At 42.8% G+C, this 24332-nt stretch overlaps 2 protein-coding genes across 2 annotated transcripts; both read left to right on the top strand.

The window, feature by feature from the left end:
• Positions 1–667: 667 nt before the first annotated feature.
• ercc6 (excision repair cross-complementation group 6) lies at positions 668–16876 on the top strand. Its single transcript, XM_030441376.1, has 22 exons — positions 668–781; positions 1336–1541; positions 1647–1875; positions 2229–2349; positions 2533–2647; positions 3773–4490; positions 5902–6033; positions 6539–6697; positions 7632–7767; positions 8003–8173; positions 8464–8640; positions 10396–10512; positions 10974–11069; positions 11839–12057; positions 12445–12555; positions 13294–13413; positions 13705–13799; positions 14317–14462; positions 14554–15150; positions 15250–15418; positions 15498–15576; positions 15677–16876. The coding sequence occupies exons 2-22, from the start codon at positions 1346–1348 to the stop codon at positions 16124–16126; spliced, it is 4353 nt and encodes a 1450-aa protein (XP_030297236.1). The 5' UTR covers positions 668–781; positions 1336–1345; the 3' UTR covers positions 16127–16876.
• Positions 16877–18443: 1567 nt separating this feature from the next.
• On the top strand, positions 18444–23916 carry drgx (dorsal root ganglia homeobox). Its single transcript, XM_030441479.1, has 7 exons — positions 18444–18569; positions 18726–18814; positions 19624–19724; positions 20504–20605; positions 22303–22475; positions 22825–22937; positions 23024–23916. Exons 2-7 carry the CDS (start codon positions 18757–18759, stop codon positions 23395–23397), a joined length of 921 nt encoding a protein of 306 aa, XP_030297339.1. The 5' UTR covers positions 18444–18569; positions 18726–18756; the 3' UTR covers positions 23398–23916.
• The last annotated feature ends 416 nt before the right edge of the window (positions 23917–24332 follow it).

The raw sequence follows: 24332 nt of genomic DNA, 5'->3' as shown, positions 1-24332 counted from the left end.
GCTTACACTTTTAGCTTAGCAGTTACCGATTTCTGCTTTAAACACAATGTAAATAACAGCTTTTCTAATCAATTTGGGATCTCAGGGCTTCTGGTGACTTCGATTGAGTCATTTAATGTTTCTTTTCAGTTGTTTTCTTTATGTTTTGAACCCTAACCCTATTCTTTTCTATAATCTATTAAGTTTTTTAGGAGAATGCTGCAACACTGTTTTGCTGTGAAGGTTCAGAAAATGATTTGTGGACGACAAAACTTCCCCCAACTTTCTACCAGCTTGAGAGTTGTTAACAGCTGATTTTAATTTTTCTGGTAAACTTAACCTTTAAAAAAAGGAACCAATAGCTTGCAGAGGACTAGACGTTCTGAGAGTCTGAGAGGTTGACTGGACGGTGCCATTATGCAAGGTTTGGCTGGACTGCACCCTGATTGCAACACAAAAACTCCCAAACTTTCTTGGTCCCTCTTCATACATCTGACTAGTTCCCAGGCTGGTTATGCAAAACACAAATACGATGCGTTACATGCCAAAATGTGGTCCGGCTGTTATAGGATTGGGGGTGGTTGAACGTCATCTTCTATGGTTAATTGTCAGGAACATAAGTGGTTTCATGGCGCCCTCTAGAGGTAAAGAGGCGCTGCGTGTGTGAACCAGCAGGGGGCGCTGTCTCACAGGTTAATCATTACACGGAGAGGGTTAGGGCTCCACTGGCACCGGAAACCAGGAAGCTGGAGCAGCAACATGACATAAACCAAGCCAGTGATGTTGTGTAACTCCACGGTTTGTAAGTAATTTCTGTCATTGTTGCTTCAACACTCGGTGGAACGTGCACCGCCTCATTCAGACAATAATAACAACGTAGTTACGTTAACTGCCTGCCGTATTAAACTGTGTATTCTGGTAGTTTAATTCAAGCCGGTCTCGGAGACAGCTGATGATTTTCGGCTGTTAGCTTAGCAGGCGAGCCTAGCCACGTAAACAATGGACAGCTGAGAGAGACTTGTCTTGACAATGTCTCTTTTCAGCTTTATAAGGATGTTATTACGCTCTAAATAACCGCTTATATAGTTTATTCTTTGGTTAGAGACAGGTATTGATCCATATCATTTTCCCTTTGCTACGCTCACTCTTTCACACGTTAATTAGCACGATGTATGTTGAATAAGCTGCAAGCTAACGCTGATTAAACTCACAAGTAGCATTTCCTTTTTATGAAGCGTGATTAAGTTAGCCGACAGTGGCAATGTGTTGTTTAAGTGCTGCCAGGGCTTAGAAGAAACATGGGGACTACAGCATCTCTTTACATAGGGATAACACACTGACTGGTCCTGTTTGCAGCTGCATCACCATGCCTGTAGACGGTTCAGAGGACCAGGTGCCCTCCTCTCTCTCCAGCCCTACCAGTAGTGCCCTTACCCCTGGAGGGACAGAGGACGATGGGGCTACAGGAGGCTCAGCTGTCAGCTCCTTCCCTGAAAACAGCCAGGGCTCCGAGGCAGCAGCAGCTTATCCTGCCAACACTGGACCTGAGGAGGGTAGCACTGGTGAGCTATGCACCTCTTTATACTTAGAGAGAGAAGCGGACATAATAAAGAGTCACTCCTGGATATGTCATACTTACATATATTGTCATCTGTGGTGTGGTACAGGTGGTAAGAGGTCTGGAGCCTTGCTGCAGATCAACCGGCAGCGCATCCAAGCCTCAGCTGCCAGTTCTGGAGCTGATGAACTTCAGGGTCTTGGTGTGGCTGTGTATGACCAGGATGTCCTCGAGCAAGGTGTCCTGCAGCAAGTGGACGAGGCAATCCACGAGGCCGGTCAGGCAGCTGCTAAAGCAGACGCTGAGAAGGAATACCAGTCTGTGCTCGATGATGTCAGGTAAAGCCTCTATATTTGTCCTGATTTTTTATTGTATTTGTACTGAATGTACCTGATGCTATGATGACCGAATTTCCCCTAGGGGATTAATAACGTTATCTATCTATCTATCTATCTATCTATCTATCTATCTATCTATCTACAGGACAGTAACTCTAATGAAAGAAAGGCCTTAGATAGTCTGCATTTTCCTCTGTGTTGTGTTTAAGGGATCCTGTGAACCTTAAATCTAAGTCATCATTCATTTGTACTATGAATGCTATTGTATTTTACAATTGCTTTATATATCTGTTTGATGAAATGTTACAATAACATTGAGATAGAAAAGTTTTTTTTAATGATGTGTGCTTCAGATCTGTCACAACATCTCTGAAACATATCAACAAGATTATCGAGCAGCTGACTCCATATGCCGCCTCCAGCAAAGATATCAGTCGGAAGATTGAATCTGTCAAACGGCAGAAAGAAAATAAGGTACAATATTCATCATGTGAAACCATTTATTCCAAATTATATGATAAACATAATCATTTCTTTAATTTCGTAATGCAACACATGTGTTGCGTAACGACCAAAAAATTGCCTTGAACCCTGTGTAATGTTTTTTAACCATAATATTAGGGACTGTGATGATGATGAAAACACATTTTAATTCAGGAGAAACAGCTGAAGAAAGTCAGAGCCAAACAAAAGCGACTGCAGGCCATTCTGGGGGGAGAGGACACCCAGCGAGTGGAGGCTGAGCTCTTAGCAGAGGATGATGGAGAGGAAGGTGAGATGTCTTTATTGTTAACTTGTGATTCATGTGTGAAACCAGGGTCATATTCAGCGCTGGCCAATGTGTAGCAAAACAAAGCACACATAGAAACAATGCAAAACATTAATACCAGTTGCAGTTATTGTAGCCAAGAAGGTGATTCTGTGGCATTCCTTCATTGATAAATTGTCAGAGAAGGTTGTAAATACAAATACATACATGTGGTGGTGCAGCGATGGTTGTTTGGGATATCACGATGTTAATGTGTGTTGCGTCTTCTGATTACGGACGTCGACTCTAGTCAGCTAAATGCCAGAAATTTATGCAACACATTTTCACATTGAACTCTCCCCTGATTTTTTTTCCTTGTGACAGCTGTGTTATATTTAGTATTGAAACATTTTTTACTCCAGTATATTTGTTGATACTCAACACTGTGTACTACTTTTCAACAGCTTTTGAAATCGGTTTGTTCCTATTCATTTATTGTCACGCAATTTCGCCCACAGGGATCAATAACGTATGCCTGATTTTGATTATTGGATGTGTTTGGTACATCTGTTGTGAAAATCCCACAGAACTGTGAAACATCAAACCTACCAAAACAGCTGTCAGTAGACATTTATAAATGTTTTCTCAAACGGACATATTGTTTTAGTTTTAGCAGAACTGAACATGGACTACATAAAAACCACCTCGCCATCAGTGAGGGTTGTGGCTGTAAAGGCTACGTATTTAAAAGTTGCAGCCTAAAAGGGCAGTGTTGCAGGTGTGTGTGATTTGGTGCAGAACAGCAGTTGTTTCCTGTCAGTGTGAGCAAACATATGCAAATATATTGTGGCTGCACCATGTTGAGTGTTTTCTAAACAATTCTGATGTTATCATTTGTTGTTTCTAAACAAAATCTATGAACAGCATCGTGTAGGCCTGACAGTGTTCAGTATATTCCTCTCCTCATAAAACATAAGCAGAAACCTGCTTGCACTCATGCATCTACATCCCATTGTGCAGAGGACCTCCATACCAAAACATTACCCCATAATGCTAGTAGTGGTTAAAAAAACTCCACATTGTACCAGTTCAGAACCGATGGTCTTCTGTTCTATATCTGACCCTGCCCTGTGCTTGTATGTTGTCCAGAAGCTGGGCCGTCCACCCTGGGCAGCATGCTCATGCCCTCTCAGGAGACGGAATGGGAGGAGCTCATCCGGACAGGTCAAATGACTCCTTTTGGAACACGAATCCAACAGAAGGAAGTAAAGAAGGAGCCTCGAAAAGTGATGCTTGCGGAGAACTCAGCTTTTGACCAGTACTTGAACGACCAGGCTAAGCTGGCTACCGAGAGGAAGAGAGGCCCTCTTCTGAAGAAGAAGACAGGCTCCGGACTCAGCCCTGATGGGGGTGCCAGGCAGAAAGCAAATAGACCTAAATCCTCTTCTAAAGATAAAAAAATGAAGAAGTGCATTCGAAAGCTCCAGATAACTGCTCTTAAGGCCCATCCAAAGGCTCGGCCTAAGGCTGAGCCACAGCTCCCTAAGCCCAAGAGGAGGCATCATGCTGAGGGAGAGGAGACCGACAGCGAGGCATCAGAATACTTGCCCAGTGATGAAGGCATAGATCTTGACCAAGAGGAAAGAGAAGCCATGGAGGAGGGCTTTGGGGAGGACGATGAAGAGGAGTACGAGTTGAAACCATACAAGAGAAAAATTGAAGGGAAGGGGAGGAAGAAAGTAAAGAGAAAAGAGGAGAGCGAGGAGGAATACTGCCCGGAGAGTTCAGAAGATGAGGAGGAAGAGAAGGTCAAAGACAAAAAATGCAAAGATGATGGAGATGTGGAGTACTACAGACAGCGGATACGGTATGATTGTCTACTTGCTGCTTTAAACTTTTTTTAGATTATTGATTATTTTGGCCTGCAGTTTGTGGTGGTTAAGGTTGGATGCGACGGTGTGAAAAGAAAGTTTTCATCAGCAAGTCTTCACATCAGCGTCTGCAAATGACATGCTCAACAAACACCAGATTGAGCTTTTAACTTTGCATCACATTTGCGATGGCAGCGGTGCAAATGTGCCATTGTTATTCCCTTTAGTTAAGGAGAAAAGCAGTCGGTTTCTGCTGGCTCCATAGTGCAGAAGGAGAGTTAATCCCAGATGAGATTGGCAGCTGTTTCTTGACTAAGCAAATTCACTCCCTGCTCTTCTTCTCTCTCTGCTCTCACACTGGCCTAATTATCCTCCTGCACATGGTTTTATACACTCACTCACTCTAATGCTCAAATTAATGGAAGAGCAGCCCTAATGAGATTTCATATTTATAGCTGCCAAATAAATTGTGTTGGCATGTGTCCTTTTTCTACACTGCAGTGATTGAATGTCAATTCAACAGCATAGACACGGCATGGATGGTGGGGCTAGCTTATATGAGGAATGATATTATTAGAGCGGGTGGTATTTGTAGTTGGGTGGGGGTGGGGTGGGGGCAGAAAAGTGTAATTAACTGAACCAATGCTTAGTCTTGACTTAATTAGAGAGTGCGGTCTCCCAGGCCCAGCTAAAGGACCAGTTTTGTGGCAGGGTGACAGGACCAGGCCCAAATGAAGATGGATTCTTATCCTCTCCACCTCACACCTTTCTGGGGAACTCGCACTACTAATTGTCTGTATCAATCTTCATTTGCTGCGCGACGACTGTGCCTCTAACTGCCCTCTCTCCTGCACCATTAAAACTCCTTTCCTTTACATTTCCCTTTTTACTGTAGATGTTCTACCGCTCAAGGGAAATACCCACAACCCAAAACATTTGCTTTCCATACACCTGTGTAGGCAAGTCTTTAAAAAAACCACTGAGTGCAAGAGGTGCAAATGGATCATCCGTCCATCCATCCGTTATCTGCACCTGCTCATTCTGTTTAGTGTTGAATGTAGCTGAAACTATCCCAGCATGCATTAGGTGGCAGGGTACAGCCCGGACACGTCACTAGTCTGTCACATGCCACTACAGAGGCAGAGAAATCCAAAATGAAAAGGAATTGATTTAAACATCTCGTCCGTGTTTGATCTTGAATTTAGCATGTGTAACAGAATATCAAACACTCAGAGGTTGAACTAACAGTGTTAAAAGTTTAAAGATGAAGCAGAGTCTGTTCTTTGATTTCTAACTCAGTAAGTTGACCATTAAGTAAAATTGAGATCTTCACAGTAAAACAGAGAACTGCTTTTGCCCATTAGATGTACTCGAACCTCATTGGTGTTTTACTCATTCTCTTTGTAGGAGATGGAAGCGGCAACGTCTCCGAGAAAGGGAGGAGAAGAGAGAAATGGGTGAGGAGCTTACAGACGACAGTGATGAAGAATTTGACGAAGGCTTCAAAATGCCTGGCTTCCTCTGGAAAAAACTTTTCAAGTAAGTCCAGTTGAGATTTATTTCAGCATCTCCACTGTTGCAAATGTTCTTAACCCCCAACTACGACAGCAATAACATTTGATTAGTAGCCATAAAACAATTAGAGTATTGAAAGATATTTGTACATTGAATACTTTGTCTCCTAACAACCTTTGTCCTGGAATGACGATAATTAACCAAAGATTATTTAATGAAGACTCCATAAACTTAATTTAACTTAACTGTAGGTCACTGTTATGCGTTATGTCAGTTTTAAGAGCAACTGTGGCATCACTTAGGCAGTCAAGCTGTGTTCATAAATGGAGGTTTGACACGCCCATATCTAATTGCTGTTGTATCTGTTCAGAACTTCTTGTATGCCATTTGCCCGGCCTTGTCTTTCTAAAAACACCATACTGGTAAAAATTACCAGGCTATCCTGTCAATTCTTTGCACTTGAACATACATAGTTGCTGCTGAACACAGGTGTTTTAATTTTTTGCATACATGTGAACCACATTATCAGGTACCAGCAGACAGGTGTGCGGTGGATGTGGGAACTCCACTGTCAGCAGGCAGGTGGCATCCTGGGAGACGAGATGGGTTTGGGTAAAACCATTCAGGTCATCGGCTTTCTGGCCGGGCTGAGCTACAGCAAATTGAGGACCAGAGGGTCCAACTACAGGTACACACACACACACACACACACACACACACACACAAGCAAACTGTGGCCAGAGACTGTGTGTCTGTATGGTATGAATATTTGATTAGGGGGATTTCTGCTTGAGAGTGTTCATCTGAATTATTAAACATGTTTCAATTATCAGACTCTTCACTTTCTTACTGCAGACATCAGAGAAAACACTGACACTCAGTGTGTGTGTGTGTGTGTGTGTGTGTGTGTGGGTGTGTTTGGAGAGAGAGTGTGTGAGAGTGGAGTCTCTTCGTGATCACTTAAAATGAATTTTGGACTCGTGAAGTGGGTGTGGAGCGGTGTGGGACAACAAACCAACCCTGGAAAACATGGTGATAATCTGTTTTACTGCACGAACTTCACTCGTGCATTTAGAGGGTGGAGCTTCCCTGATGGTCAATACTCTGTCTACTATAGACGCCCACAAATTGATTGCTTGCAAACTCAATTATGGCCAAGTATCAATAGCTTCCAACAGGCAGAGGTTCATACCAGCCCATTAGTGTATCTTTGTGCGTGTGTGTCTGTGTGCGTGTGTTTGACGAAGCACTTGTAAATCTTCAGAGAGGAGCTGAGCATGTGTCCCAAACACTTCTTTTCATTCATTTGTAAGGTGCAGATAGTGAGTAGATCTTTATAATAAGATCATCGTGCTGCGTTATCATACCTGGACGCTCAGCCTCCTCTATTTCTTTTATTCCTGAATGCATTACACATTCTTAACTAATAAAAGCACATTTTCATTTCCCACTCATTGGGAAAAGCCCTAGTTTTCTGTAATTTGGTAAAGAAATGATGACTAAAATTTGCCTATGAAATTTGCTGAGGTTATCCAGAGTTAAATGAACCTTGATTTCCCGTGTTGCCCATCTCAATTGTGGTTTTGAGATTAAACACCGCTGCACCGTGTGTGTGGTTGTAGGTATGTCGGCCTGGGTCCGACCATCATCGTGTGCCCAGCTACAGTCATGCACCAGTGGGTAAAGGAGTTTCACACCTGGTGGCCGCCTTTCAGGGTGGCCGTTCTACACGAAACTGGCTCTTTCACCAGCAACAAGGTAATTACTTGTTAATGTGTGTTGGTTTTTCATATTCATAATTCAGTTAGAAAGTTTTCTACAGGGTCTTTTTTCCTCTGGGGGGCACTAGAGGTCTGTTTATGCAGCATTATCTCCTAACCTTCTCCCCTCTCTCCTCAATCCACATTAAAGGAGATGCCCTACTTCGACACTCAAGTGACCAGAGATGGTTAGGAATTGCACTTATGAAAACCTTTTTGTCTCTCTGTTGCAGGAAAAGCTTATTCCAGAGATAGCATCATGTCACGGTATTCTGATAACCTCATATTCAGCTGTGAGAAACATGCAGGACACCTTGCAGCGCTGGGATTGGCACTACATTATACTGGATGAAGGCCATAAGATCAGGAATCCAAACGCTGGAGTTACCACTGCCTGCAAACAGGTATTGTTGCAGACACATCATGAACACACTCATTTAAAGTGGCTATACAGAGGTCTTCTTGAATACAATTAAACATTGTAGGATTGAAAAAGTAATACATGCCTTTTTAATTTGTGTCTGTTATCTAGATTATCCCTCTCCACTTTCCTAAACATCATCAGAGTTTATCTTTCAACCTTTTAAGAAGCTATATGCCTCCATTCATTTTTGAACAGCAACATTAAGAGTCTTAGAGCTTCACATCGATCTTTAGGAATACATAACATTAATTTTCTCCTTCCTCTCTCTAGTTTCGCACCCCCCACAGGTTCATCCTGTCAGGCTCTCCCATGCAGAACAATTTGAAGGAGCTGTGGTCCCTGTTTGACTTTGTCTTCCCTGGCAAGCTGGGAACATTACCTGTCTTCATGGAGCAGTTCTCTGTGCCGATCACCATGGGAGGATACAGCAATGCCTCACCTGTACAGGTACTGAAACACACGTACACAAACCAAATTGCACAATTAGAATTTATTATAATTCTGCTCCCTTAACTTTAAAGGGTTCAATAAATTATCCAGTTTGGACTTTAAAAACCTTTATAAGATTAGATTTTTAATGTTTTCATATAATTAGGAGTTAAATTACTTTGAAAATAGAATAAGTACAAAACAAAGTAACTGTAAAACAGTAGTAGGGCTGGATGATATGGCCTTAAAATAATATTGCAATGTTTTTAGGCTTTATCACGATCATATTTTATAGATAGATTGATAGATAGATTGATAGATAGATAGATAGATCTATTTAGATGGATAAATATTCTGAAATCTTCGTAAAATCACTTCATAAATGCTGAGACTTGCCAATAAAATATTATATCATAATATATATATTATATATTATTATTTATATATATTGCAACAATATTGTAGGGATGACTATTGGCACATAAAATAAGCAAGAAGGATTAGATTTCTGATAAATAATCATTGGTAATTCGGAAATAATGATGTCAGAATAGGTAATAAAGTCTGGTAAATTCAAAAAATTACATTTATTAAACCCAATGCAGCTTTTAAAACCAGGAAAAGGCAACACTTAAGCCATATCATATATAATGAATTTAATATGATGTACAGTCTCATTTCACGATAAAGATATAATATGGATATATTGCCCAGCCTGAAACCATAGCATAGGGAGAGACTGATGAAGGGCTTAAGTGTCATTTGACAATATCAGTCACACTCATGCATGTACGGACAATTTTCGAGAGCTAGATGGAAGCAAGTCAGAAAGAGAGATAGTGGAGCGATGGAGCCCTTAAGTGCAGTACAGGATAATGTAGGTCCATGCAAAGGAACTTCAGTACATCCCTAGTGTGTGCGAGAGAGAGGGAGAGGCTAAAGTGGAGAGCCAGTGAGCTAAATTGTAGCCCTTTGTCATTAGTGTTCAGTCGTTAATAACCCACTGACTGTATGGATTTAATTATTTAAGCTTGCTATTGATGCTTCTTCCGCTGTCGATAATAAAAACCTTTACTAATTATTAATGTTATTAAATGGTCAGAGAGGGCTAAGCTCTGCTGCCTTATCCTCTTCTCGAAATTCTCAGAGCAGCTGAGCAGGTCCTCAGCTGATGTTCATTTTTACATACAGCCAGATGTTTGTAAAAATGCATGCGCGTAGGGCACCCCCGTGTGAATCCACTCAGTAGCTTGAGCATAGATCACGGGATCATCTGCCTCCCTCCTCTTCTTCTTTTCCACTCTCACCTCCATTGAACCCTAAATCCCATCATGTTATTGTCCCCTCCAGCTTTGCAGAGTGTCTTTGATCCCTCAGTGGACCCCTACTGAGTTAATGTTTTAAAGGTTAACTGCCCTTTAGCACCGACTCTGGATGAGTTGAAGCAGCACATTTGCAGTGGGGTTCCTAGTGTGGAGTGGGACCAAGTGATTCTCAAGCTCTCTGCTCTGTTTCCAGTGGAGCTGGCCAGTAGTAGATGTAGTGGTAGATGAAAGAGGAGGGCTCTGTCTCTCGAGACCAACAGCACTATGATCAATGTTTAATGGCTCGTACTGCTGAGAGGGACAGCAACATGAGGGAGGTGATGAGAGAAGGCGGGAGAGGGGCTAAACGACGACCATGCCTTAGGAAACACTGACGGGTGTGAGTGTTGGCACGGTGAACTGAATGTTGCTTTTGTTTGTGCTGGAAGGTTTAATTCTTGTTTTTCAGGTGCAGACGGCATTTAAGTGCGCCAGTGTGCTAAGGGACACCATAAATCCTTACCTGCTCAGAAGAATGAAGGCAGACGTCAAGGACAACCTCTCCTTACCTGACAAAAACGAACAGGTATTCATCATACTCTCAAGACATTTGACCCTCTCCTGTTGAAGTATCGAATAGCCTCTCACGCCTTGATCTCTTAACCGGGGAGGTGTTTATCTGATTGGATGTGACTGTTTGTGCCACGTCTAAGGAGTATTTGATGAATGTGCATGGCCCTTGTCAGGTGAAGCCAGCTAATAAAGTCTTGGTAAAGTAAAAGGAGCAGGTATTCATTAAGATGGCCAGTCCCTGGTCTGTCCTCGCGGCTGACGCCGGTTGACTCCTCAGTCCACTTCAGCTCATTAAGTCAGTCCCTCGGGACAGAAGTGGCTCCAAAAAACACGTTGCTTCCCTCTAATTTCTCTTCTCGCACGCTGCACTTCATCGAGGGGCTTTAAAGTGGATGTTCACTGCTCATTACACACTCTTACACTGCCCTGTGTATGTGTGTGTATGTATATGTGTGCGTGTGCGTGCGTTTTTAGGTTTTGTTTTGCAGATTAACACAGGAACAGCGGCAGGTGTATCAGGGCTTCTTAGATTCCAAAGAGGTCTACCAGATACTAAACGGGGACATGCAGGTAAGCCTCGCTTACATATTTTAAGCGGTATCACTGCATTTGTTTTATGCTTCTTTCATTGTGTTGGCACTCTCATCATAAGGACATGGAGGGCAAAACTCTCGGTGGAGAAGAAGACTTCCAGGAACAAGACTTTCCTTATTCATTATTTAACCTCTTAACTGATGAATATCAGTTCACTTTGCTCACTCACAGGCACTTGTGTGTATGTTTATACACTCCTGTACACTTAAGGAACAACACCTTGAAGTTTTTTATTTTTTTTGCCATGTAAATGTTGTTAAACCCCTAATAGCTTGACTCAAGCATTCTTTAAGATGCTTTCTGTAAGGATGCTGTGCAGTTGGTCTTCTCACATTAGTCAGACCCTGGAGAGAAAGACTGGACCATATATCAACACTGACCAAATGGACGTGGTTGGAGAGCCACGAGTGACCACAGCAGATTGTGCATAAACACACAAACACACACACACACACATTTGCTCTCATAGACGTATTCAGTGGTCACTCTCAGTCCATTAACCACCATTACTAATGCAGTGACCGTTGGGCCTTCATCAAGAAACACAGCCTTTATTGTCCGTAAATAAATTATGTAACTCATTCCTGTAGACTAAAGTAAATGTGTTTATTTGTTTAAAGGTGCAACGCTGTAAACTACAGCGAACTCTACCAACCTTATACACCAGTTTTGTCACCTGTCAACCAATTTTGTGTTCATGAATAAAATAACTATTTCAAACCTTTTCTCCTCTGGTGTCATTTAGGTGTTCTCAGGTTTGATAGCACTGCGTAAGATTTGTAACCACCCGGACCTTTTCTCTGGCGGCCCCCGGCTATTGAGGGGAATCCCAGAGGACCAGCTCACTGAGGAGGAACAATTTGGCTTTTGGAAACGCTCAGGAAAGCTGATAGTGGTGGAGTCTCTGCTGCGTCTCTGGCACAAACAGGGCCATAGAGTCCTGCTCTTCACTCAGTCTAGACAGGTGAGGAACACATTGCTCTGACTGTCAGATTCGCCAACCGATCGCTTCTCCAATTAATTGCCAACTTGTAAATGTCGTCTCTGCATTTGTTGTTGTGTTCATACAACCCCTGTGCTTGTAAAATTGCACGTGTGTAAGTGAGAGAGAGAGACAAAGTGTGTGTGTGAGAGAGGCCCCAGCTGTTGCAGTCAATACCAATGAGATTATACCTCAGAGGGAACCTGAGACCCTCCCTGTCGGTATCTCTGTCCATGTAATATTAATCTGCTCTAATCCTTTTAGAGATAATCCAAACCTCAGCCACTCTTTTCCTCTCTCTGTGTTACTCTCCCTGTCTTTCGTTTCTCACTGCCTCTCTGCCATCTTTATTGTCTCCCCCCTTTCCAGATGTTGCACATCTTGGAGGTGTTTGTGACGGAGAATAACTACTCGTACCTGAAAATGGACGGCACTACCGCAATAGCTTCCCGACAGCCCCTCATTGCTCGCTACAACGAGGTAAGGATTAGTCATCCCTAATGGCTCTGAGTGTTTCCCATGAAAATCCCGTCCTGGGGGACACAATGCTTCAGTGGAACCCTGCACACCCTGAGGTGGAAACACTAATTGATGACAATCTGTTGTTCAAATTGGATGTAGCGTGTTGTCTCTGTCAATGTGGGTGTATCTTCAGAAGAAAGAATTTAAATGTATAGCTAATAAATAGTGATCAAAGCTGTTTCTATTTAGATGCAAAGACAACAATATCAGTACTGTAGAATTAATTTGTTAATATTTAATGCAAAGTGTGATCAGGATTCACACATTTTTAAGGTGATGTGAAATGATTATTTTCTCCTCTGCACAGAGAATAAAGTAACTAAAAGCACAGTTTAGATTAGCTCTTTGATTCTCTTTATATACAACCCCAAATCCAAAAAGGCTGGGATGCTGTCTGACTCTCACATCTCATTTTGGGGTTTGCAGGCATCAAATTCTTAATGATAAATTAATTAATCATCAGTCAAAGCATCCCAACTTTTTTAATTCACTAATTTTAATTTAAAAGAACAGGACGCTATTGTTACAATACTAGTAATTATATATTACTAAGTATTACACTAAATAATAGTTTTATAATTTACTAATACTATTTAGTAATTCAATTATAACCTGCAGTGATTATCAAGACAGTTGTTAAATTGTGAACCTGATTTCCATGAATCCGTGACATTTATATATATTTTTTTCTTACAGGACAAATCCATTTTTATCTTCCTGTTGACCACTAAAGTCGGAGGTCTGGGAGTCAATCTGACTGGAGCCAACAGAGTCATCATCTATGACCCAGACTGGAACCCCAGTACCGACACACAGGTTGGACAGACAAACACACACACACACACACACACACACACACACACACTCAATAAGTCAAATTAAACATTTACCAGGTGCTTTATTTATCATGGATATTTATTCTTGTACCTATGTGTGTATGTGTGTGTGTTAATTTCATCTTAAAATGACTGACATTTCTAGTTGGACACCAGCTTCTCCTGCTTCTCACTATTTTTTACCTTGTTAAGTTTAAACCTATTCTAACCTTGATTGTGCGTTTCAGGTAATTAACCCTAATGATGTATTTGAATGTTACGTCGTTCATAGGCGAGGGAGCGGGCATGGAGGATCGGTCAGAAGCAGCAAGTGACGATCTACAGGCTGCTGACTGCCGGCACCATCGAGGAGAAAATCTACCACAGGTCAGAGTGCAGTTTAATGTTTTTTTATCTCCGACAATAATCACTTCTCCACACGTCATATTCAATCACACAACTCAATAAAAAACAGATTTAGATAATCCTGCGCTGTCTTTAGTGCTTTCTCTCGCATTGTCTGGCATTTTATTTGTCTTTCCATTGACTTCACGTGTTCATGAATGTTGGTAATAACATGACTAATTGCTCACATCACTGCTGTATTACCACTTGCACTATCCCAGTTCTCAGTAATTGAAAAGCTTTCCTGCATTATTAAATGGCCAATCTAGGACTTCTAAAGTGTTGCTCTGTTTGGTTCGGCTCTGTAAAGTGCTTTAAAAAAGCAGGTTGGAAGAACTGCAGGGATTCTATTTTGGTACCTACAGTAGAGCGGTTAACTAATTTTCTCATCCATCAGCCAAACTACTCTGTGGTGACAGAGGATTGGGGTTGCCTGCTGAGGTAAAATGCTGAATTACACAGAAGTGTCTAATTCTGTATTGTATCTGTTGCAATTCAGGCAAATCTTCAAACAGTTTCTGACCAATCGTGTTCTGAAGGACCCCAAACAAAGACGCTTCTTCAAGTCTAACGACATTTACGAGCTCTTCACCCTGTCCGACCCCGATGGAAGTCAGGGAACAGAGACCAGTGCCATATTTGCAGGTCTGTTTTGTTCTCATCAGAGAAACATTTTGTTGTTCTGTCGTTAAATGATCTGAATCTCATCGCAGGTTTTGTTGTGACTGTCATACAGGTACAGGTTCTGATGTCAAAGCACCCAAAAAACCTGAGAGGCCAAGGCCATCACACACGTTAAACCACGGCAGCCGTGTACATAAACACTCCTCTGCAAACCAGAATGAAACTGGTGCGGACAGCAGACACTCCTCAACAAACATTCCTGCACTAAGAGACGGAAGCACCTCTCCGTCTAGCAAAAACTCTCAGGTTAAACTTAATATCCCGACGGGAAGTCAAAGCACCATTGAAAACGGCGTGGGTGTAGAGCCAAATATTTCAGCAAATACACAACCTACAGGACAAAATAATAGAGACTGGGGTGCAGACACTCCAGCAGTGAAAGACTCAAACAGCTCTCACCAACACAGAGACAAAGACTCTGCCCTGACGAGCCCACAGAAACACAGGGAAAAGAGGAAGCACTGCAAGTCATCCGACTCAGACAAACACAAGAAACGCAAACACACCAAGGATGCTCGGTTTGAAGGCCACCGCATCTCTCACTTGGTGAAAAAGAGGACCTTTAATAAAGAGGAGATTGGAGCCAATGAGGGAGATGAGCAGAAGAAATCCGATGATTACGTCTTGGCCAAGCTCTTCAAAAAATCTGGTAGGCCCATCAGCCATATCAGATGTGGTTTATTGAATAAAATAATGAGCTGCTTTGTTGACTTTTTTTTTGCATCTCTACCTCCTCTGTCTCCTTCAGGTATCCACAGCGTGATGCAGCATGACACCATCATGGAGTCCTCCAACCCTGACTATGTTCTTGTGGAGGCAGAAGCCAACAGAGTGGCCAAAGATGCCATGAAAGCCCTAAAGGTTTCTCGCCAGCAGTGCAGGCTGCCCTACAATAGACCTCCTCCTCCGCCTGCAAGGTACACACTGGGTCTGTTTACAGCTTTATCATCTCATTTAAAACAAACATGTCTCACTGTCCCTCGTTTGCTCTCTCAGGAAACGGTTCGGACAAAAGAAGAATTCTCTCCTGGTTGCACCTGCTGTTCGGCCTGTCTCTACTTCGAGCAAATGCAAGGTAACAGCGTTGTTGTTATGAAAGAAATGCAGTCTAATTATTGAAACTATTTTATGTTTGTGATGCCATTTTGTGTAAATTAATTTCTTTATCTCTTTAGGATGCCGCTATTATTAAGAAGTCAGTTTCAAAGAAGCCTGGCTCATTAGCTCATTTCAGTGGGGAGGGAATCGAAACTGAGCCAGACTCCGCCCCACTCTCCTCCTCCTCCCTGCTGGCCAAGATGAAAGCCCGTAATTACGTCAGCATGCCCTCCAGCCAAAGAGAAGAAGAGGAGGAAGAGGAGGCTGGCTCTGGAGCTCCAGGAAGGAGCTCCTCCCCAGCTCCACCCACCGAGCACGATGAGCTGTTGGTGGATCTGCGCAACTTCGTAGCCTTCCAGGCGCATGTGGACGGACAGGCCTCCACCCACGAAGTGCTGGAGTATTTCAAACCAAGGCTGACCAAGGAGCAGGCGCCCGTGTTCAGAGAGCTGCTCAGGAGCATCTGTGACTTCCACAGGACTACTGGACAGGAGGGCATCTGGAAACTGAAGGAGCACTTCCGCTGAGTGCTCAGACTGAACTGTGATACATATGTCATTGTACGAGCCTGTAATATCGATGTGTTTTTTGTTTACCACTTTGTGTTATGTTTACTGTACAACTGAGATTTCTAACAAAAAACATCTGTCAATTTTAATAAATTCACATTATTACAGTTGGTAAATGAAGGACCATTTTGTAGGAAAGCCATTTGTCTCTACAATGGACTATTGGCTTAGCTGATATGACTCATATGATTATCTGTTAATTATGAGTTAACTAACTCTAGGAGGAAAGTCCATTGCAGCTAGTTTTATTTCTTTCAGCTGCAGGGGGAACGTTGGTGCTTGTTCGAGCGTTGTTGCCTCTGCCTCTGTTTTGTTCCATTGTTGTTTGGTCATACTTGAATTCACTTGTTCTGCCTGAAAGTTAAAACTGTATGTTACAGTGAGAAATGACTTATTCGCAGATGTATTGCTTTCAGGGTGTCTCAGAACAGTCTCTCTTGTGTCAGATTTTGTAATATGCTTCTATAATATGGGGAGTAGTTTGTCATTTTGTAAATAAAGCCAAATCACAATTTTGGTACATTATGTAATGCTGACTTTTCTGAAACTATGTGCAAATATGTTTGGGGTTTGGTGTGTGGGCGGAGCTACAAAATGATATGCCAATGATCTACCTCCAGTTATTCGTGAACAAAAGGAAAGTTGTTTCATGTTTTTATAAAAAATTAAAAAAACAAATAAATAAAAACTTCTGAATGCACTGTCTTACATATGGTATATGCAAAAAATCTCTACCTGCTTTTTTTCTGTTTGTTTGATTATTTGAAGCGTGCATATGATGAAGGAAATCATTCCAGAAAATAATTATACTTGATGATCAGCCCATAAACACATGTTCAGTTTTCCATTTTAATCCTTAATGGTGGTCGTTTCGATGTAATTTGATCTATAGAAATGTGGTATAATTAAGCTCACTGTCCCAGGAAAAAAGACCATTATGAAGTTTTTATTTGAGCGTGTCGCTGACCAGGGTCCTGAAATGTAGTCCGACAGAAAAAAGAAATCAACCGAACATGGGTCCCCAAATGTGAAAAGCGTCTTCTAGTCCACTTGTGAAATTGTTTCTCACCAACGCAGATGAGAGTGTAATTTCATTTAGTCATTTAAGCCACCATGAGAGGCTGGAGAGGAAAGGCGCTGACGGGAAGCGCGCGCACACACACACACACAGACACACACAGACACACACTTCAGGCCTGCACTCTTGTCAGAGTTGTCTAGACCAAATATTGGGATAAAGTTATCAACCGTTATTTGATTTCAATTTTCTCCACGCACCTCGCCGAGGTCATAATAACAACTTTATTTTCAGTGGTGCATAAATTAATTACGCGCATTTAATAACTAAAATATCATTATATTCCCCCTTTAATAACATAAACGCTGCACGCCAGGGAAACCCTTAATAGCGCGGGGCCCTGTAACTGGCCATTATCCGCCTGTAATGATATTACAGAACCAATTACGCGCCATTAGAAGGGATTTTCTGCACTTTATGTGGTTTAGTCCAATCCCGCACTCCTCTTCTAAATTTCAGCTGCTTCTCGAAGCCTCATTTTGCCTCCACCTCAGAGACGCATGGCGTCTGCGCTCTGCCGTCCCAGATGCGCTTTAAAACTAATTGAAAGGGTCCCGCAGCAGATCATTTATCTGAGGAAGCGAAATAAATCGCAGGACCCCTTGCTGTGAACAAAATCAAAAATTTGGCCTTGTGAGTGTTCTACATGCGCAACCCCTTGTAAAGTGGACCCCCTAACACACCCTGACGAGCAATTAACCCACCCGACAGTCAATCTAAAACCCAAAAGCAGTCATCCTCCTTTTTTTAATATATGAAAGAACCAAATAAAAAGTGCAGCGGGTATGTGTGCATGTTTATGGTTAGGGAATATGCTTGACTCTGGAATAACAATCACTTGTGATGAATTTTTTTGGCACCAGAGCAGAGTTGCCGTTTGCCACCCTGGGTATATCTCCCCTCTCCCCATCTCTTTCTTTTTCTATCTTTCCCTGACACACACACATACACACACACACACACACACACCAGGGGTTGGGGGTGAGAGAGACAAAGCCGTGATAATCCGATTAGGACCAATTAGGCGTGAGATTCTGCGACACTAGCTGAAAGCCTTAACACTCTGTAGACAGTTATACAGTTATAGAGACATCTGGACACTCCCAGAGAGAGACAGAGAGAGATGTGTGTGTGTGTGTGTGTGTGTGTGTGTGTGTGTGTGTGTGTGTGTGTGTGTGTGTGTGTGTGTGTGTGTGTTCAGGAGAGGGAGAGGGAGGGAGATGTGGACACTCCCAGACAGAGAGTCAGAGAGTCAGAGGAAGTGCAGCAGCCTCCTCCTCTCTCCAGCGGGAAGTCAGTCACATCAGCATCCTCACACTGCAGGTAGGATGCTCCCTCTCTGTCTATCTCTCGCATCAACTTTGCATCTCTCCAAGTGTCGGACCCGTTTCCGCCTCTTCTTAAGACGATTGCATGTGTTAAAATGTTCCCCCCACACAGATCCGCGGCTTCGCGCTGAAACTTTTGTCTCTGTTCCAGGTTCAGTTTCGCCGCTCGGAGACGCGCCAGGATGTTCTACTTTCACTGTCCGCCTCAGCTGGACGGAGAGTGCTGTCGCTCCAACACATGTAAGTTTCCTCTTCCGCATATAAGATTTTCACTTTTAGCGGCACGTTATTATTTTTAAAGGTCTCTGTTATCTAAAGCTGAGGGAAAGTTTGGCGATGTGCGGGCTGCGCACTTGCGCGCACAAAGTGTGTGTTGCGTCGTCGTCGGAGCGACAAAAGGCCCGAGCAGATGTTTACTTCCTCTTTTTTTTTTTTAATGGTCTTCTTTAAGTGAGAATGAAAGTGAAACTTATTTTTATGCAGTGACAAATTTAAATAAATTCTAATCCAAACAGATATTTAAAATCTTTAGAAATGAAAAGTTAAGTCGCTTCGGCGCTTAATGATTATCAATAAGCATTTCTCAGTCTTGATCAGCGGGTGTTTTCTATTTCCCACAAATTCAAAGGTGGATAGAAAGGGTTAAGTCAGATTTCCTCTTTTCTACGTCAATCTGCCGGCTGTTTTGGTGAAAAGCGCTGGTGGTTTGGCCCCGGGGCAGAAGGGGCGTTTTGTCCCGGGCACAGATGTTGGGTGTCATGCCTCTTAGTCCGTCATGGTTCCCCTCAGACACCCGACATCAATGTTTCATGCAACTAATGGAAACAGAAAATGTGCCAGAGAATAAATTCCCTAATCATTTCTGCTGTGGCCAATATGTGTAGTTTTAATGTATTTTTTTCTTTGGTCCGCATTTATATTCTAGATATTGAATCTTAAAAGTTATATTTGTAACACATTTACTGAATTAATTAAGATTCACACATTATTTTATTTGCTGACTGAATTCTCTCCCATAAACTTTTTTATTCTTCTTCTATTTTTTCCAGTGAATTCAAGCGGGTTTGGCAACCACGCCCCGGCTGATTTTGATGATGGATTTCTCCGCAGAAAACAGCGCAGAAACAGAACAACATTCACTTTGCAACAGGTAATTATTTTTACAGGGGGGAAACAGAGATGGAGATATAATTAAAAAATAAAAAAAAGCTCACTCAGGTGCGAAACAGGCACGTGTTAAATACCCAGAAAGAGAATAAAACAATTGGGGAAGTTTTCAAAATAAAGGACTCTGAGAGTTGTGCCAGACAAAAAAAAACAGAATAAAAATAAAAGCCTTTATAAGTGATTTAACAACCTTAAATAAAAGACATGTGAAAATGAAATTACTAGATTAAGAAACCTCTTTGAATAAACATTTATCCTTTTAAAGATCATGCGTGGGTTTAACCGCAATATTGCCCTCCATGTGCATGCAGGCATTCTGACGTAGGGCCAATATTTACGCCTTTTTCAGGCTTTACTTCACTTTTTTTTAAATCAGATGGGGCAATTTATTGTAGTCTGTTATCCCAGTTAAATGTTTAAGTTTATGAGTTTTACAGTTTGTAGAACTAATCAGGGTAAAAGAAAGAAAGAAAGAAAAAAAGAAAGAAAGAAAAAAGAATGAATGAAAGAAAGAAAGAAAGAAAGAAGACAACAATTATACAATGTAATGAAACTGGTTTTCTGCATTTGACCCTGACCCAAAGAGCAAAGACAGACAGACAGCAAGAAAGAAAGAAAGAAAGAAAGCAGGAAGGCTAGCAAGAAAGAAAGAAAGAAAGAAAGAAAGAACAATATAGCAAACCTAAAATGACACATTAGTCCACCAGTACAAAAACAAACTTCTTGACAGTGTATCCTATCTGGTGTGCTGTGTCCTTGCAGCTGGAGGCTTTGGAGGCTGTCTTCGCCCAGACTCACTACCCGGACGTGTTCACCCGGGAGGAGCTGGCCATGAAGATCAACCTGACGGAGGCCAGGGTGCAGGTAGGCTGCAGCAGCGTCATGTGTCCAGGGCACGTTTGACCAGGCGGGAGAGAGGGTAAATTAAGCCACTCTGTCATTCCGGCGATGCACTTTAATAACATCAACATAATGGTGAATATTAGATTAGCTTGATTAATCGGTCATTCATAATTAACCAGCGATAATGTTCCTCACTAATTTGTCCGCGTCTCAAAGGTAGGAATACATCATCCGTGCAGATCCCTCCGCCGTGACGCGCACAGAAAACGATATGTGCTTTTAAAAAGAGGGCAAAGCCTGCAGCTCTGACTCTCTCTCTCTCTCTCTCTCTATCACTACCTCTTTCTCTGTCACACACTCACTCACACACACACACACACACACACACACACACACACACACACACACACACACACTTTAAAACACACTACAAAAAAAGACACACACACACACACACACACCTTAAATTTGCCAATTTATATTCCGCTCCTGCCCTCCACATATGCGCCGTTATAAACTTGGCCAGATGTAATTAAGTTATGTGTCCTGTATGTAATTTCCTGCATTCCAGATTTGCTTTTGGGTTTTGTTGTGCGCGCAGATCTAATTGTGGGAAATATAATAGTTTGCCTTTTGTTCCCCAGGGTCATCTTACTATCGCTTAAACCCAATGGCGGGGTTGATAATGGAATCCGGCGCTGTAAATTAGGGATTGTAAACAAATTATTCCCCCTCCTAATCCGATTACCGCATTCCTATTATTAAATCTGAACATGAATCCACCGCAGTATGCAGGGATATTAAACTTACATTATTATTAGAAAATAAATTTCCTTTCTGTTGTAGTGTTGGTGCCCCCCTTTTTGTAAAGTGTCAATGGGCCTCCCCCGCATTAAGAGCACGCCGCAAATTGAGATTAATGGAGCAATTATAGCCCATTCAGAGAGGGTGTGTGTGTTGGGGGGGTGCGCGACTTCTAGCTGGAAGGTGCAGGGGTGAGATAAGTCCATTGGTTGTATTGTTGTCCTGCCACCAAAATGTTGTCCTTTCTTTATGCCGAATGAATGCATGTGTTTTGTTTGGCTGTTGACATCATTTGTACCTCGGGTACAATGGGAGGGGATGCTGAGCACATGCACACCGACTCTAACCTCCATTCACACATCATGATTAATGCCTGCTAGAACCGAGTCCTAATCGAATCTGATGTTGTCAAACAATCACTAAATAGGGAAATAAACGACTTCATCATGGCCGCCTCTCTCTCGGGCAGCACAACTGTCAGTGGGAAGTCATTAAAATATGATAATGAAAAATTGCTCAATTAAATGTTGTTATAGGCAGTGACCTTCATTCGATTAAGACACCAGAACTTGGCTATATGTTCTCAGATGGTGGATGGGGAAGTTTTTTTTGGGGGGGGGATAAGTCAGGGACTGTGGGACATTAGAGAGCTGGTGTGATGCGTTCAAACACCTTCTTTTTGGCTTTGGGAGACAAAACAAAGCAATGAGAGAAACTTTTCACCCATCTCTCAAAAAGAAGAGAAAATTCGGAAAATGTGTCTCGTTATAAAGCTGTTTCCAATACATAAAACTAATGGTTGCAAACTGCAAATGTGTGCGCGATATCCAGATCTAATTAGTCATTTAATTTAATTGTTTTCTCTTCCTGTCTTCTCTTTTTTCTTTTTCTTTTTTTTTTAATCCCTCACGCAGGTTTGGTTTCAGAACCGCAGAGCGAAGTGGAGGAAGACGGAGCGAGGGAGCGCAGACCCCGAAGGAGGCAAAGAGCAGATGAGCGAGGGCACTCCTCCATCCCGCAGCATCAACTCTCAGTCCCCGGTGGACCACAGCAGGAAACAGAAAGAGCCGCTGGAGATGCAGCAGAGGTGAGAGGAGACGGAGGCTTTTCGTAGCTGTGGGAGGAATCTGTGACAGGGAAAGGTTGCTGGTCCAGATTTTGCAGACTGTGACGGAAATAAATAAGAGGCAATATCCTTCCCGTCAATAATGGACGGCGAAAAACTCTGACAGCCACGAAGATCGTTTCTGTCAATTGTCTTTCATAAACACGTTCAAATAAATTGACTTTGAAACTATAAAAGCGACAGATAAAACCAGCTCAGCAGTGCAGAAAGTTAGAGAATAGCTGTAGATATTTCTAGAAAAGGAGCAATCAGAGAACCGTTTGTTAACATTTCACTGGATGATTGGACACAGTTTGTCTGTTGTTTCCAGTATCAACAGGACAGTGGGTCCAGGCGGTCCCTTCTTCCCGTCTTGTATACCAGGCACGCTCCTCAACTCTGCCACCTACGCCCAGGCCCTCTCACAGGTCGCCACACTGAAAGGTAAATGTGATTCTCAGTCGTCTTGCAAAATCAGGATGGTGTTAGTGAAGACGATGACGATGGGACCCTCTTTTTTTATTTCCCAGGAAACGGTTTGTGCTCCTGCTGCGTCTCCGACCCCATGGGCCTGTCCTTCCTGCCGCCCTACGGTTGTCAGGGTAACCGCACAGCCAGCGTGGCCGCCCTGCGCATGAAGGCCCGTGAGCACTCGGAGGCCGTGCTGCAGTCCGCCAACCTGCTCGGCGCGGCGACCGGGCCCGGCAGCGGCGTGGGAGTCCTGTCCGGAGTCGGGGTGGGCGCCTCCGGGGTGGCCAGGCCCGCTGTGGGCCCTGCCATCGAGGTGTCCGGCACTGTGGGGAGAGGAGGAGACAGCTCCAGTCCCAGCCCGGCCAGCAAGGTGCTGGGCGGCAGTCCTGACAAACACCCTCACTGCTCCAAGGACCCGCTGGAGAAAAAGTGAGGCGCCGGACTCAAACGTGGATGTACTGATACTCTAAATCTGTGTGATCGTGCCTGTCGTTACTACTCTACTCTACTCTGGTCCTATGAGCAACTTAAGCACAACTACTGACTGACTCCAGAAAAGGCCTTGGAGAGACTTTATATCCCAATGTATGGATGCAAACATTGAAATATTTATTTGACAGTAAATTATTATTGTTTGTGAGAAATGCTGAATATTTGGGGCCTTGTTGACCCCATAGAAGCACAAGTGTGGTTTTGGATCTATATGTGTCTTCGTGCACTCGTGGACTCTATTTGGTGGACGGACATAGATACAACGTGTGTGCGACAAAAGACCTACTTGATAATGTGAATTTAAATAATCCTGATACATTTTTTTCATAAAGAGGACAGATGCTTACATTGTGAATGTTCATGCATGTAAACTGTAAGTGTAGAACTGGTCGGCGGGGCCGTGAGGAGTTTTGGCAATATAATGTTTAATGCCGTCAGGTCAGTAAAGGGGCTCAAACAATCTTCTCCTTCTTTTTGATTTTTAAAGTGAAAGTGCACTTTAATATTAATCAGCCATTTTCAATGTAAATGTGTACATGTGCCAGAATTACAGTATGTCCATGTGTGAAAGCCCGGGCAAGGTCTGAAGCAGACCCGGTGAACGGAGCGCTGGTTGTCCCTTCCACTCTGTTAGCACATCTGTAGCGTCAGCAGACAGGGAACACGCCGGTCCTGTTGTGACATGTTCTTTAAAACAATTAAAGATGTAGTCGCTCATGTTCCTCTCCTGTTGCCTCTCGCTCCAGCCATCTGTTCTGATACATTATTTATCAGTTTCCCCTTAAAGCCGGGAGAGGAGAGCAACCGTGACTCTTATTATTTATTTACTTTTAGGAGCGCTCTTCCTCTTTTCTCCTCCTCACCCTGAGCATTGTT

This window comes from Sparus aurata, chromosome 15 (assembly GCF_900880675.1).
Source record: "Sparus aurata chromosome 15, fSpaAur1.1, whole genome shotgun sequence".
NCBI lineage: Eukaryota > Metazoa > Chordata > Actinopteri > Spariformes > Sparidae > Sparus > Sparus aurata.
This window is presented reverse-complemented; position numbering and strand designations above follow the sequence as displayed.